Here is a 15,815-nt window from a genome sequence, read left to right as displayed (position 1 = left end):
CTCTGACTCTGTGATTAATACTATGTTACAGGCTCGTAAATCTGTATCTAGAGAGATATATTATAGAGTCTGGAAGACTTATATTTCTTGGTGTCTTTCTCATCATTTTTCTTGACATTCTTTCAGAATTCCGAGAATTTTACAGTTACTTCAGGATGGTTTAGATAAAGGTTTATCCGCAAGTTCTTTGAAAGGACAAATCTCTGCTCTTTCTGTTCTTTTTCACAGAAAGATTGCTAATCTTCCTGATATTCATTGTTTTGTACAAGCTTTTGTTCGTATAAAACCTGTCATTAAGTCAATTTCTCCTCCTTGGAGTTTGAATTTGGTTCTGGGGGCTCTTCAAGCTCCTCCTTTTGAACCCATGCATTCATTGGACATTAAATTACTTTCTTGGAAAGTTTTGTTCCTTTTGGCCATCTCTTCTGCCAGAAGAGTCTCTGAATTATCTGCTCTTTCTTGTGAGTCTCCTTTTCAGATTTTTCATCAGGATAAGGCGGTGTTGCGAACTTCTTTTGAATTTTTACCTAAGGTTGTGAATTCCAACAACATTAGTAGAGAAATTGTGGTTCCCTCATTATGTCCTAATCCTAAGAATTCTAAGGAGAAATCGTTGCATTCTTTGGATGTTGTTAGAGCTTTGAAATATTATGTTGAAGCTACTAAGTCTTTCTGAAAGACTAATAGTCTATTTGTTATCTTTTCCGGTTCTAGAAAAGGCCAGAAAGCTTCTGCCATTTCTTTGGCATCTTGGTTGAAATCTTTAATTCATCATGCCTATGTCGAGTCGGCTAAAACTCCGCCTCAAAGGATTACAGCTCATTCTACTAGGTCAGTTTCTACTTCCTGGGTGTTTAGGAATGAAGCTTCGGTTGATCAGATTTGCAAAGCAGCAATTGGTCCTCTTTGCATACTTTTACTAAATTCTACCATTTTGGTGTATTTTCTTCTTCTGAAGCAGTTTTTGGTAGAAAAGTACTTCAGGCAGCGGTTTCAGTTTGAATCTTCTGTTTATGTTTTTCATTAAACTTTATTTTGGGTGTGGATTATTTTCAGCAGGAATTGGCTGTCTTTATTTTATCCCTCCCTCTCTAGTGACTCTTGCGTGGAAAGATCCACATCTTGGGTAGTCATTATCCCATACGTCACTAGCTCATGGACTCTTGCTAATTACATGAAAGAAAACATAATTTATGTAAGAACTTACCTGATAAATTCATTTCTTTCATATTAGCAAGAGTCCATGAGGCCCGCCCTTTTTTGTGGTGGTTATGATTTTTTTGTATAAAGCACAATTATTCCAATTCCTTATTTTATATGCTTTCGCACTTTTTTCTTATCACCCCACTTCTTGGCTATTCGTTAAACTGATTTGTGGGTGTGGTGAGGGGTGTATTTGTAGGCATTTTGAGGTTTGGGAAACTTTGCCCCTCCTGGTAGGAATGTATATCCCATACGTCACTAGCTCATGGACTCTTGCTAATATGAAAGAAATTAATTTATCAGGTAAGTTCTTACATAAATTATGTTTTTGATCGATTTCGTGTTTGGAGGACTCTGGCCTAGGACCATGTCTCTCCCTGGATCGGGTGTGGATGGTTCGGTCTCACCGTAGGTGTTGTGATCTCGCGTGTCCCTTTGAAGGGGGCAGGTTTCTGTTCTCATGGGAGATTCCTATCTGCATGAGGCTTAGGTTCTATTTCTCTTTTACGGGTCCCTACTGGTCTTCTGGCGCATTTGATGTTCCTTGTAGACTCCAGGTGTCTTTTCAACTGGGTTTGGCGATATTGGCAGAGGGTTCTCGTCTCTATGGTAGAGTGGTTTCTGTTGCTTTAGTTCCCTTCTCTCCTAGAGTGGGGGATGGGTTCTTGTGTGTTCTGATCAGAGTTACCTCAGTATCTGTGACAACCTTGTTTTTCTTGCCTTGTAGGGGTTTTTCCCTTCTTGCGTTTTCAGAATCCTGGAAAGGGAGATGTGGAGTAGTGACTGGTTCCACCGTTCCTGCAGCAGAAGGCTGGGGGTTTGAACCCTGGTAGGCTCCTGTTAATTGTTGGATTCTGATATTTAGATGCTGGATGCCTGAGAACTCTCTTCCCCTGGGAAGTGTTCTTCTTTATGGAAGACAGCAGTGTAGGGGTCTCGTACCCGAGCACGAAGTCTGTCCTGACTCACGGTAGCATGCCATTTTTAGTAGATCCATCCTGTTTTTCTTCCAGCGGTCTGGGACTCTTGTCTTTAGTCTTTGGGCTGGGACCATTACCCTGGAGGGAAGGTCCGGGGATCGGTTACTCTATGCAGCCTTGACCGTTTTCTTCTTGAGTCTGTCCTCCCCTTTGGTGGGAGGACTTTTGATTTCCTCCTCTTTGGTGGGAGGACTTTTGATGTCCTCCTCTTTTCTGACGGTGTCTTGTGCTGAGAGGGGACGCTCCATGGAGTCTGGTATTCTGGTCTGGGTCAGTTGAGTTTTTCGGTGCCTCTTCGGTGGTTTGGGTCAGCTTTCCTGCTTAGAACTTGGTCAATGCGAATTCTTATTTAGGTGGCTTGGTGTGCTCTTGGAGAGCTCTTTGCTAGTTGCTGGGATAGTTATCCTGTCTCCGCTGTCTATGCTTGCCTAGCCTGCAGGTTTCGAATTGGTACGATGCAACAGAGAACTCTTGGTTTTCTGGAGCACTTTATGGTTTGGTGCTGTGTCAGGGATATGAGGGTCCTCTTTCGGACGCGTTTCCCTGAGTATGGACTTCTTTCAGGTCCTTGTTTTTCTAGGGAGTTTGTCTCCCTAGGCTCTACTATTTTGACAACCTTGGGTTGTTCTATGTTTGTTGAGCTCGTGTGGAATGGTCGTTTTGATTTCTTCTGGGGATCTATACTCCCTCTCGGGGGCAGGTAGAGGTCCTTTTCCTTTCAGCCTGGTACTCTTCATGGGATTCGATAGCTGCGGTGTATGTGCTTGGCAGACTCTAGGGCTGAGTGGTCTCTATCTCGGCTTTGCTGGTTGTATAACTGATGTGCATTTACCTGGGCTTCGTTTTAATTTTTTTACTATTATTATTTTTATAGGGTATTGGGTAATTTCAGGCTGGGGTGGCTTTCGAAGGGGGCCACCTTTTTTTTGTACCCACCGTTTGTTTGCATTCAGTGTCCTCTAGCTTGGGTATTGTTTTTCCAAAAGTAATGAATGCAGCTGTGGACTCTTCCCGTTTAAGAAGAAAAACATAAATTATGCTTACCTGATAATTATTTTTTCTTCTGACGGGAAGAGTCCACAGCTCCCGCCCGCGTTTTGTCTTTGAGGCGGCAGTATTTTTTTGTTTTTCTGGCACCTTTTTTCACCCTGATATTTCTCCTACTGTTCCTTGTTCCCTTGACAGAATGACTGGGGGATGAGGGAAGTGGGAGAGGTATTTGAAGCCTTAAAGGGACATGAAACCCAAAATGTTTCTTTCATGATTTAGAAATAGCATGCAATTTTAAACAACTTTCTAATTTACTTCTGTTATCTAATTTGCTTCACTCTTTTGATATTCCTTGCTGGAAAGCATATCTAGATAGGCTTAGTAGCTTCTGATTGGTGGCTGCACACAGATGCCTCTTGTGATTGGCTCACTCATGTGCATTGCTATTTCCTCAGCAAAGGATATCTAAAGAATTAAGAAAATTAGATAATAGAAGTAAATTGGAATGTTGTTTAAAAATGTTTTCTCTATCTAAATCATGAAATAAATTTTGTGGGTTTAATGTCCCTTTAAGCTGGGGTGTCTGCCTCCTCCTGGTGGCCCGATTCTGAATTCCCAAAAGTAATGAATGCAGCAGTGGACTCTTCCTGTCAGAAGAAAAGAAAATTATCAGGTAAGCACAATTTTATGTTTCTTTTGCATTATGTACGGAGTCCATGGATTCATCCTTACTTGTGGGATATTATCCTTCCTAACAGGAAGTGACAAAGAGAGCACCACAGCAGAGCTCTCTATATAGCTCCCCCCTTAACTCCAACCCCCAGTCATTCTCTTTGCTGGCTCTAAGCAGGAAGGGTAAAGTGAAAGAGGTGTTAAGCTGTTAGTTTTATTTTATCTACATTCAAGAGTTTGTTATTTTTAAATGGTACCGGTGTTGTACTATTTACTCTGACAGGACATAGATGAAGATTTCTGCCTGGAGGATTATGATCTTAGCATTTGTAACTAAGGTCCACTGCTGTTCCCACAGAAGCTGAGGAGGACAGGAAAACTTCAGTGTGAGGAACGGTTTGTTGCTATACAGCAATGAGGTATGTTCAGTCATTTTTCTGCAGAGACTGTGTTAACTCAGAAAGGCTGACAGTATCTCCATTAGGGGACGGGTAAGTAGTTATCCTAGTGTTATAAGAGGCTTTACTAGCTTGCATAAAGGGTTAAAAAATTTTGGGCACTCAGTTTGTTTATGAGAGATTGGGACAAACGTTTGTGTGTTCTGGGAGTAACTTTTTTTATTTTTGATGGGACATTTGCTTGAGGGTTCATTTGGCTTATTTGGGGTTGTTATAACCCACATGGTTTTCAAAGGTTTGTTAGATTTGTGTAGGCCCCAGCAACATTGAGTGCGGTGGGCGGGGCCTATTTTAGCTCCTCAGTTGCACATTTAGTTATTCAGACAAGAAGCAAGCAACTTCTCCAGAGGTCCTGATAGTCTTCTGAGGGCCTAATCGAAGCTTTAACCCCATATTATCATTCCCTAAGGGTAGGTAGGGCCACAGCAGAGCTGTGGCAAGGTGCTAATAGGGTTTTTTAACCGGTTTTAGACAATTATCAATCCGTTTTTTTCATTTGCGGGTTTATTGCTTATTTACTTGTGGTGCAATCCTTCTAAAGCTTAGTGGGTACACTGTTAAAATTTCTGAAAATTTGAAGCAATTTTAACCGGTTTTGTAGTTTGTGTATGCCTTTTTTTCTCTTAAAGGCACAGTACCATTTTTGCAAATTGTTTTTTTCATTAAAGTGTTTTCCAAGCTTGCTTGCCTCATTATTAGCCTGTTAAACATGTCTGACACTGAGGAAACTCATTGCTCAATTTGTTTAGAAGCCATTGTGGAACCCCCTCTTAGAATGTGTCCCACTTGTACTGATATGTCTATAAATTGCAAACAGCATATTTTGACTTATAAAAATTTGGCATTAAATGATTCTCAGTCAGAAGGAAATCGGGTTTTGCCATCTAGTTCTCCCCAAATGTCACAACCAGTAACGCCTGCACAAGCAACGCCAAGTACTTCTAGTGCGCCTAATTCTTTCACCTTGCTAGATATGGCTTCAGTTATGAATACTACCCTCACAGAGGTTTTATCTTAACTGCCTGGGTTGCAAGGGAAGTGCAGTAGCTCTGGGTTAAGAACAAATGCTGAGCCTTCTGACGCTTTAGTAGCCGTATCCGATATTCCCTCACAATGTTCTGAGGTAGGGATGAGGGATTTGCTCTCTGAGGGAGAAATTACTGATTCAGGAAAGATGTTCCCTCAGACAGATTCAGATATGACAGCATTTAAATTTAAGCTAGAGCACCTCCGCTTATTGCTTAGGAAGGTTTTAGCGACTCTGGATGATTGTGACCCTATTGTAGTTCCAGAGAAATTGTGTAAAATGGACAAATATTTAGAGGTTCCCGTTTACACTGATGTTTTCTCTTGTTAAGTGTATCCAGTCCACGGATCATCCATTACTTGTGGGATATTCTCCTTCCCAACAGGAAGTTGCAAGAGGATCACCCACAGCAGAGCTGCTATATAGCTCCTCCCCTCACTGCCATATCCAGTCATTCTCTTGCAACTCTCAAATAAGATGGAGGTCGTAAGAGGACTGTGGTGTTTTATACTTAGTTTATTTCTTCAATCAAAAGTTTGTTATTTTTAAATGGTACCGGAGTGTACTGTTTATCTCAGGCAGTATTTAGAAGAAGAATCTGCCTGCGTTTTCTATGATCTTAGCAGAAGTAACTAAGATCCTGTGCTGTTCTCACATATTCTGAGGAGTGAGGTAACTTCAGAGGGGGAATAGCGTGCAGGTTTTCCTGTAATAAGGTATGTGCAGTTAAAATATTTTTCTAGGGAATGGAATTTGCTAGAAAATGCTGCTGATACCGAAGTAATGTAAGTAAAGCCTTAAATGCAGTGATAGCGACTGGTATCAGGCTTATTAATAGAGATACATACTCTTATAAAAGTATATTTCAAAACGTTTGCTGGCATGTTTAATCGTTTTTTACATATGTTTGGTGATAAAACTTATTGGGGCCTAGTTTTTTCCACATGGCTGGCTTGAATTTTGCCTAGAAACAGTTCCCTGAGGCTTCCCACTGTTGTAATATGATTGGGAGGGGCCTATTTTGGCGTTTTTTTGCACAGCAAAAATTACAGACACAGACATCCAGCTTCTTCCTGCATGATCCAGGACTTCTCTGAAGGGCTCAAAAGGCTTCAAAAGTCGTATTGAGGGAGGTAAAAAGCCACAGTAGAGCTGTGGCAGTTGTGACTGTTTAAAAAACGTTTTTGTCATTTGTTATTCCGTTTTTGGTATTAAGGGGTTAATCATCCATTTGCAAGTGGGTGCAATGCTCTGCTAACTTATTACATACACTGTAAAAATTTCGTTAGTGTAACTGCATTTTTTCACTGTTATTTCAAAATTTGGGAAAATTTGTGTTTCTTAAAGGCGCAGTAACGTTTTTTATATTGCTTGTAAACTTGTTTTAAAGAGTTTTCCAAGCTTGCTAGTCTCATTGCTAGTCTGTTTAAACATGTCTGACACAGAGGAACCTACTTGTTCATTATGTTTGAAAGCCATGGTGGAGCCCCATAGGAGAATGTGTACTAAATGTATTGATTTCACCTTAAACAGTAAAGATCAGTCTTTATCTATAAAAGAATTATCACCAGAGGGTTCTGTCGAGGGGGAAGTTATGCCGACTAACTCTCCCCACGTGTCAGACCCTTCGCCTCCCGTTGAGGGGACGCACGCTAATATGGCGCCAATTACATCAGGGACGCCCATAGCGATTACCTTGCAGGACATGGCTGCAATCATGAATAATACCCTGTCAGAGGTATTATCTAGATTGCCTGAATTAAGAGGCAAGCGCGATAGCTCTGGGGTTAGGAGAGATACAGAGCGCGCAAATGCTGTTAGAGCCATGTCTGATACTGCGTCACAGTATGCAGAACATGAGGACGGAGAGCTTCAGTCTGTGGGTGACATCTCTGACTCGGGGAAACCTGATTCAGAGATTTCTAATTTTAAATTTAAGCTTGAGAACCTCCGTGTATTGCTTGGGGAGGTATTAGCTGCTCTGAATGACTGTAACACAGTTGCAATTCCAGAGAAATTGTGTAGGCTGGATAGATACTATGCGGTGCCGGTGTGTACGGACGTTTTTCCTATACCTAAAAGGCTTACATAAATTATTAGCAAGGAGTGGGATAGACCCGGTGTGCCCTTTTCCCCACCTCCTATATTTAGAAAAATGTTTCCAATAGACGCCACTACACGGGACTTATGGCAGACGGTCCCTAAGGTGGAGGGAGCAGTTTCTACTTTAGCAAAGCGTACCACTATCCCGGTTGAGGACAGTTGTGCTTTTTCAGATCCAATGGATAACAAATTGGAGGTTTACCTTAAGAAAATGTTTATTCAACAAGGTTTTATTTTACAGCCCCTTGCATGCATTGCGCCTGTCACTGCTGCGGCGGCATTCTGGTTTGAGGCCCTGGAAGAGGCCATCCAGACGGCTCCATTGAATGAAATTATTGACAAGCTTAGAATGCTTAAGCTAGCTAACTCATTTGTTTCTGATGCCATTGTTCATTTGACTAAACTAACGGCTAAGAATTCCGCATTCGCCATCCAGGCGCGTAGGGCGCTATGGCTTAAATCCTGGTCAGCTGACGTGACTTCAAAGTCTAAATTACTCAACATTCCTTTCAAGGGACAGACCTTATTCGGGCCTGGCTTGAAGGAAATTATTGCTGACATTACTGGAGGCAAGGGTCATACCCTTCCTCAGGACAGGGCCAAATCAAAGGCCAAACAGTCTAATTTTCGTGCCTTTCGAAATTTCAAGGCAGGAGCAGCATCAAATTCCTCCGCTTCAAAACAAGAGGGAACTGTTGCTCATTCCAGACAGGCCTGGAAACCTAACCAGTCCTGGAACAAGGGCAAGCAGGCCAGAAAGCCTGCTGCTGCCCCCAAGACAGCATGATGGAACGGCCCCCTATCCGGAAACGGATCTAGTGGGGGGCAGACTTTCTGTCTTCGCCCAGGCGTGGGCAAGAGATGTTCAGGATCCCTGGGCGTTGGAGATCATATCTCAGGGATATCTTCTGGACTTCAAAGCTTCTCCTCCACAAGGGAGATTTTGTCTTTCAAGGTTATCAGCAAACCAGATAAAGAAAGAGGCATTCCTAAGCTGTGTGCAAGACCTCCTAGTAATGGGAGTGATCCATCCAGTTCCGCGGACTGAACAAGGACAGGGATTTTATTCAAATCTGTTTGTGGTTCCCAAGAAAGAGGGAACCTTCAGACCAATCTTGGATCTAAAGATCTTAAACAAATTCCTCAGAGTTCCATCATTCAAAATGGGAACTATTTGGACCATCCTACCCATGATCCAAGAGGGTCAGTACATGACCACAGTGGACTTAAAGGATGCCTACCTTCACATACCGATTCACAAAGATCATCATCGGTTCCTAAGGTTTGCCTTTCTAGACAGGCATTACCAATGTGTAGCTCTTCCCTTCGGGTTGGCCACTGCCCCGAGAATTTTTACAAAGGTTCTGGGCTCACTTCTGGCGGTTCTAAGACCGCGAGGCATAGCGGTGGCTCCGTATCTAGACGACATCCTGATACAGGCTTCAAGCTTTCAAATTGCCAAGTCTCATACAGAGATAGTTCTGGCATTTCTGAGGTTGCATGGGCGTAAAGTGAACGTGGAAAAGAGTTCTCTATCACCACTCACAAGAGTCTCCTTCCTAGGGACTCTTATAGATTCTGTAGAGATGAAAATTTACCTGACGGAGTCCAGGTTATGAAAACTTCTAAATGCTTGCCGTGTCCTTCATTCCATTCCACGTCCGTCAGTGGCTCAGTGCATGGAAGTAATCGGCTTAATGGTAGCGGCAATGGACATAGTGCCATTTGCGCGCCTGCATCTCAGACCGCTGCAATTATGCATGCTAAGTCAGTGGAATGGGGATTACTCAGATTTGTCCCCTCTACTAAATCTGGATCAAGAGACCAGAGATTCTCTTCTCTGGTGGCTTTCTCGGGTCCATCTGTCCAAGGGTATGACCTTTTGCAGGCCAGATTGGACGATTGTAACAACAGATGCCAGCCTTCTAGGTTGGGGCGCAGTCTGGAACTCCCTGAAGGCTCAGGGATCGTGGACTCAGGAGGAGAAACTCCTCCCAATAAATATTCTGGAGTTAAGAGCAATATTCAAGGCTCTTCTAGCTTGGCCTCAGTTAGCAACACTGAGGTTCATCAGATTTCAGTCAGACAACATCACGACTGTGGCTTACATCAACCATCAAGGGGGAACCAGGAGTTCCCTAGCGATGTTAGAAGTCTCAAAGATAATTAGTTGGGCAGAGTCTCACTCTTGCCACCTGTCAGCAATCCACATCCCAGGCGTAGAGAACTGTGAGGCGTATTTTCTAAGTCGTCAGACTTTTCATCCGGGGGAGTGGGAACTCCATCCGGAGGTGTTTGCTCAACTGGTCCATCGTTGGGGCAAACCAGAACTGGATCTCATGGCGTCTCGCCAGAACGCCAAGCTTCCTTGTTACGGATCCAGGTCCAGGGACCCGGGAGCAACGCTGATAGATGCTCTAGCAGCTCCTTGGTTCTTCAACCTGGCCTATGTGTTTCCACCGTTTCCTCTGCTCCCTCGACTGATTGCCAAAATCAAACAGGAGAGAGCATTGGTGATTCTGATAGCGCCTGCGTGGCCACGCAGGACCTGGTATGCAGACCTAGTGGACATGTCATCTCTTCCACCATGGACTCTGCCTCTGAGGCAGGACCTTCTAATACAAGGTCCTTTCAATCATCCAAATCTAATTTCTCTGAGACTGACTGCATGGAGATTGAACGCTTGATTCTATCAAGGCGTGGCTTCTCCGAGTCAGTCATTGATACCTTAATACATGCTCGGAAGCCTGTCACCAGGAAAATCTACCATAAGATATGGCGTAAATATCTTTATTGGTGTGAATCCAAGAGTTACTCATGGAGTAAGGTTAGGATTCCTAGGATATTGTCCTTTCTCCAAGAGGGTTTGGACAAAGGCTTATCAGCTAGTTCTTTAAAAGGACAGATCTCTGCTCTGTCTATTCTTTTGCACAAGCGTCTGGCAGAAGTTCCAGACGTCCAGGCATTTTGTCAGGCTTTGGTTAGGATTAAGCCTGTGTTTAAACCTGTTGCTCCCCCGTGGAGCTTAAACTTGGTTCTTAAAGTTCTTCAGGGAGTTCCGTTTGAACCCCTTCATTCCATTGATATTAAACTTTTATCTTGGAAAGTTCTGTTTTTGATGGCTATTTCCTCGGCTCGAAGAGTCTCTGAGTTATCTGCCTTACATTGTGATTCTCCTTATCTGATTTTTCATTCAGACAAGGTAGTTCTGCGTACCAAACCTGGGTTTTTACCTAAGGTGGTTTCTAACAAGAATATCAATCAAGAGATTGTTGTTCCATCATTGTGTCCTAATCCTTCTTCAAAGAAGGAACGTCTTTTGCATAATCTGGACGTAGTCCGTGCCTTGAAGTTTTACTTACAGGCTACTAAAGATTTTCGTCAAACATCTGCCCTGTTTGTCGTTCACTCTGGACAGAGGAGAGGTCAAAAAGCTTCGGCAAACTCTCTCTCCTTTTGGCTTCAGAGCATAATACGCTAAGCCTATGAGACTGCTGGACAGCAGCCACCTGAAAGGATTACAGCTCATTCTACTAGAGCTGTGGCTTCCACCTGGGCCTTTAAAAATGAGGCCTCTGTTGAACAGATTTGCAAGGCTGGTCTTCGCTTCACACCTTTTCAAAATTTTACAAATTTGACACTTTTGCTTCTTCGGAGGCTGTTTTTGGGAGAAAGGTTCTACAGGCAGTGGTTCCTTCTGTTTAAGTTCCTGCCTTGTCCCTCCCATGATCCGTGTACTTTAGCTTTGGTATTGGTATCCCACAAGTAATGGATGATGGATATGGACTGGATACACTTAACAAGAGAAAACATAATTTATGCTTACCTGATAAATTTATTTCTCTTGTAGTGTATCCAGTCCACGGCCCGCCCTGTCCTTTTAAGGCAGGTCTAAATTTTAATTAAACTACAGTCACCACTGCACCCTATGGTTTCTCCTTTCTCGTCTTGTTTCGGTCGAATGACTGGATATGGCAGTGAGGGGAGGAGCTATATAGCAGCTCTGCTGTGGGTGATCCTCTTGCAACTTCCTGTTGGGAAGGAGAATATCCCACAAGTAATGGATGATCCGTGGACTGGATACACTACAAGAGAAATAAATTTATCGGGTAAGCATAAATTATGTTTTTCCGGTCCCTAAGAGGATTTCGGACATTGTTACTAAGGAGTGGGATAGACCAGGTATTCCGTTCGCTCCCCCTCCTGTTTTTTAAGAAAATGTTTCCCATTTCTGACACCATAAAGGACTCATGGCAGATGGTCCCTAAGGTGGAGGGAGCTATTTCTACTCTTGCTAAGCGTACAACTATACCTATTGAAGACAGTTGTGCTTTCATTGATCCTATGCATAAAAAATTAGAGGGTCTCCTAAAGAAAATTTTTGTTCATCAAGGTTTTCTTCTTCAACCTATAGCGTGCAGCTGCCTTTTGGTTTGAGGCTTTAGAAGAGGCTCTTCAGTTGGAGGCCCCACTAGATGATATTTTGGACAGAATTACGGCTCTCAAGTTAGCTAATTCTTTTATTACTGACGCCGCTTTTCATCTGGCAAGGTTTTGCCATTTTAGCGCGTAGAGCGTTATGGCTTAAGTCCTGGTCAGCTGATGTGTTATCTAAATCTAATCTTTTGTCTATCCCTTTCAAAGGTAAGACCCTATTCGGGCCTGCACTGAAAGAGATCATTTCAGACATTACTGGAGGGAAGGGTCATACCCTCCCTCAGGATAAGTCAAATAAGACAAGGACCAAACAAAATAATTTTCGTTCCTTTCGAAACTTCAAGAGTGGTCCCACTTCCTCCTCGGCAGGAGGCTCTCCTACCGATAAGTATTCTGGAATTAAGAGCGATATTCAATGCTCTCCAGGCATGGCCTCAGCTGACTTCGGCCAGATTCATCAGGTTTCAGTGGGACAACATCACGACTGTGGCTTATATCAATCATCAGGGCGGAACAAGGAGTTCCTTGGCGATGATAGAGGTCTCAAGGATAATCCGATGGGCAGAGGCTCAATCTTGTCATCTGTCAGCGATCTATATCCCAGGTGTAGAGAACTGGGAGGCAGATTTTCTAAGTCGTCCGACTTTTCATCCGGGGGAGTGGGAACTCCATTCGGAGGTGTTTGCTCAACTGGTTTGGCTATGGGGCACACCAGAATTATATCTGATGGCGTTTTGTCAGAACGCCAAACTTCCTCGTTACGGCTCCAGGTCAAGGGATCCTCAGACTGTACTGATATATGCTCAAGAAGTACCCTGGTCGTTCAACCTGGCTTATGTGTTTCCACCTTTTCCTCTCCTTCCACGTCTGATTGCCTGAATCAAACAGGAGAGAGCATCTGTGATTTTGATAGCGACTGCGTGGCCACACAGGACTTGGTATGCAGACCTGGTGGATATGTCATTTCTTCCACCATGGTCTCTGCCACTGAGACAGGACCTTATGATTCAAGGTCCATTCAAGCATCCAAATCTAATTTCTCTGCAACTGACTGCTTGGAGATTGAACGCTTGATTCTATCAAAGCGGGGTTTCTCTGAGTCAATCATAAATACCTTGATTCAGGCTCGAAAGCCTGTTACCAGGAAAATTTATCATAAGATATGGCGTAAATATATTTTTTGGTGCGAATCCAAAGGCTTCTCAAGGAGTTAATTCAGGATTCCTAGGATTTTGTCCTTTCTCCAAGAGGGTTTGGAGAAAGGATTGTCAGCTAGTTCCCTGAAAGGACAGATATCTGCTCTGTCTATTCTGTTGCACAAGCATCTGGCAGATGTTCCAGACGTTCAGGCTTTTTGTCAGGCTTTAGCTAGAATTAAGCCTGTGTTTAAACCTGTTGCTCCGCCATGGAGTCTAAATTTGGTTCTTAGAGTTCTTCAGGGGGTTCTGTTTGAACCCATGCATTCCATAGATATTAAGCTTTTATCTTGGAAAGTTTTGTTCCTAGTTGCTATCTCTTCAGCTCGAAGAGTTTCTGAACTATCTGCATTACAATGTGATTCACCTTATCTTGTGTTCCATGCTGATAAGTTTGTTTTGCTTACCAAGCCTGGGTTCCTACCTAAGGTTGTTACTAACGGGAATATCAATCAGGAAATTGTTGTTCCTTCTCTGTGTCCTAATCCTTCTTGTAAGAAGGAACGTCTGTTGCACAACTTGGACGTGGTTCGTCAAACATCTTCTTTGTTTGTTGTCTATTCTGGAAAGCGTAGGGGTCAAAAGACTACGGCCACCTCTCTTTCCTTTTGGCTGAAAAGCATCATCCGTTTGGCTTATGAGACTGCTGGACAGCAGCCTCCTGAAAGGATTACAGCTCATTCTACTAGAGCGGTAGCTTCCACATGGGCTTTTAAAAATTATGCTTCTGTTGAACAGATTTGTAAGGCTGCGACTTGGTCTTCGGTTCATACCTTTTCAAAATTTTACAAATTTGATACTTTTGCTTCTTCTGAGGCTATTTTTGGGAGAAAGGTCTTACAGGCAGTGGTGCCTTCCGTTTAAGTTCCTGCCTTGTCCTTCCCTTCATCCGTGTCCTAAAGCGTTGGTATTGGTATCCCACAAGTAAGGATGAATCCGTGGACTCGGTACATCATGCAAAAGAAAACAAAATTTATGCTTACCTGATAAATTTCTTTCTTTTGCGATGTATCGAGTCCACGGCCCGCCCTGTCTATTCAAGACAGATGGTATTTTTTTTTAAAAACTTCAGTCACCTCTATATAGACAGCTCAGCTGTGGTGCTCTCTTTGCCACTTCCTGTTAGGAAGGATAATATCCCACAAGTAAGGATGACTCCGTGGACTCGGTACATCGCAAAAGAAAGAAATTTATCAGGTAAGCATACATTTTGTTTTTTATGATTTCATTTTTTATTTACTCAACGGAATTTATGTGGTATTTGATATTAACTGTTTGCTTGAAGTAAAATCTGTCCGTTTACGGTGTATAAAGTTTAATCTAACATATTCAGCAGTTTGTATAATAGATTTTTGTTTTTCTTTGTATGAAGGTATTGCCTAAACCCCTAAACCAGAGCTCTTACGTTCTTAATAATTTGCCTGTTAAGAATCGTGTTGCACAGTCTGGCAATATTCCAACAGATGCAGCTAGCCAATTATCAAACCAAGCCACCTCAGGAGAGGAAACTCAGGTATGTTTACAACATCCAATCACAAAGAGATTTTTACTTGATTATTATAGTTTACCTGCATAAAAATATACTTATTTTGAACTATTATGGAATGACAATTTACTAACCTTTTTTTCTTTCCTGTGGCATGGAGAGTCCACAATGTCATTCCAATTACTAGTGGGATATTCAGCTCCTAGCCATCAGGATGAGGCAAAGAGCACCCCAGCAAAGCTGTTAAGTGTAACTTCCATTACCTATAATCCCCAGTCATTCTCTTTGCCTCTGTCAATAGAGGATGTTCGAAGACGGTGTCTGAAGATATTTAATCCTTTTGTGGGTACTTTTCCCTGCAAGCAAGGATTGGGGTCTACCTGTGTCCACGTCAATCTCTTTAGTAAGAGTAGTGATGGCTTTTAGCAGTTAGAAGGCAGCGATGTAGTCTTTGCTTTATTTCTAACAAGTTTGCTACTCCTTTGCAGAAAGCCAGGGTTGATTACTCTGTTCTTTCTTTTACTACAGGTCCATAACAGGGAGTGCAGTGCCTGTCACACCTAAGTAGCTGCTATCTGCCCTGTAGCTGGATCCACAGGTAAGTGCCTTTTCCGTCTAGGTACTGAAGGATAGCACTTCAGAGGTTAACCCTCAAATGGATCACTTTCTGGGACATAGCTATCCTGTCTGGTTTATGGGTACATTTTTGGCAGATTTATTGGTATATGAGTCATTGAAACAGAACTCCTCAGGCATTTTATTTGTTTGAGACAGCAAGGAGAGACTTAAGGGTTTATTTTCTCTCATTACTTGCCAGAAGGTTTCTAAGGGGTTTTACTTGTCCCCTTATGTATTGCCTAGCTTAATCTTGAAGAGCGTTAGGATGGGTTTTGAATTATATTATTTCGTTGGGCTGTTTTTACTTTTTGCGCACTTATAAAGTGGCGCAGTTTCTTTTCCGACCGCTCATGTTACTTCCGCATTTCCGGTTTTATGTAGGGGATCTTCAGGAATCTGAGTGTCAGCTTTGAGTCTAGGTGTATCGGCTTTGCTACTTGCCGATGGGATTGTCTGAGAAGAGGGAAGCATAGGTGCAGAGTGTCCAGCTTCCTCATGCTAGTGGGGTATTAATTCCGGTCACGGTAGGAGTCTCAGACAACCTTGTCTGGGATTGAGCCCTCAGTACTTTATATGATATCGGCCAACTAAATTTGAGATTTAAATTTTAGATTTAATTTTGATATTTAAATTTGATATTTAAAT

The 15,815-nt window shown here is 42.7% G+C and overlaps 1 protein-coding gene across 1 annotated transcript in view; it reads left to right on the top strand.

Annotated features, from left to right (window-relative positions):
• The window catches only part of RBM27 (RNA binding motif protein 27), a 647,841-nt gene that overhangs the window by 221,893 nt on the left and 410,133 nt on the right, over positions 1-15,815 (top strand). The window contains exon 14 of the mRNA XM_053719279.1: positions 14,439-14,579. Coding sequence (XP_053575254.1) covers positions 14,439-14,579 — 141 coding nt within the window. The remainder of the gene's footprint in view (positions 1-14,438; positions 14,580-15,815) is intronic.

Source organism: Bombina bombina, chromosome 6, assembly GCF_027579735.1.
Source record: "Bombina bombina isolate aBomBom1 chromosome 6, aBomBom1.pri, whole genome shotgun sequence".
NCBI classification, from domain to species: domain Eukaryota; kingdom Metazoa; phylum Chordata; class Amphibia; order Anura; family Bombinatoridae; genus Bombina; species Bombina bombina.
Note: the sequence above shows the minus strand (reverse complement) of the source record. Positions and strands in the feature narration are given on the sequence as shown.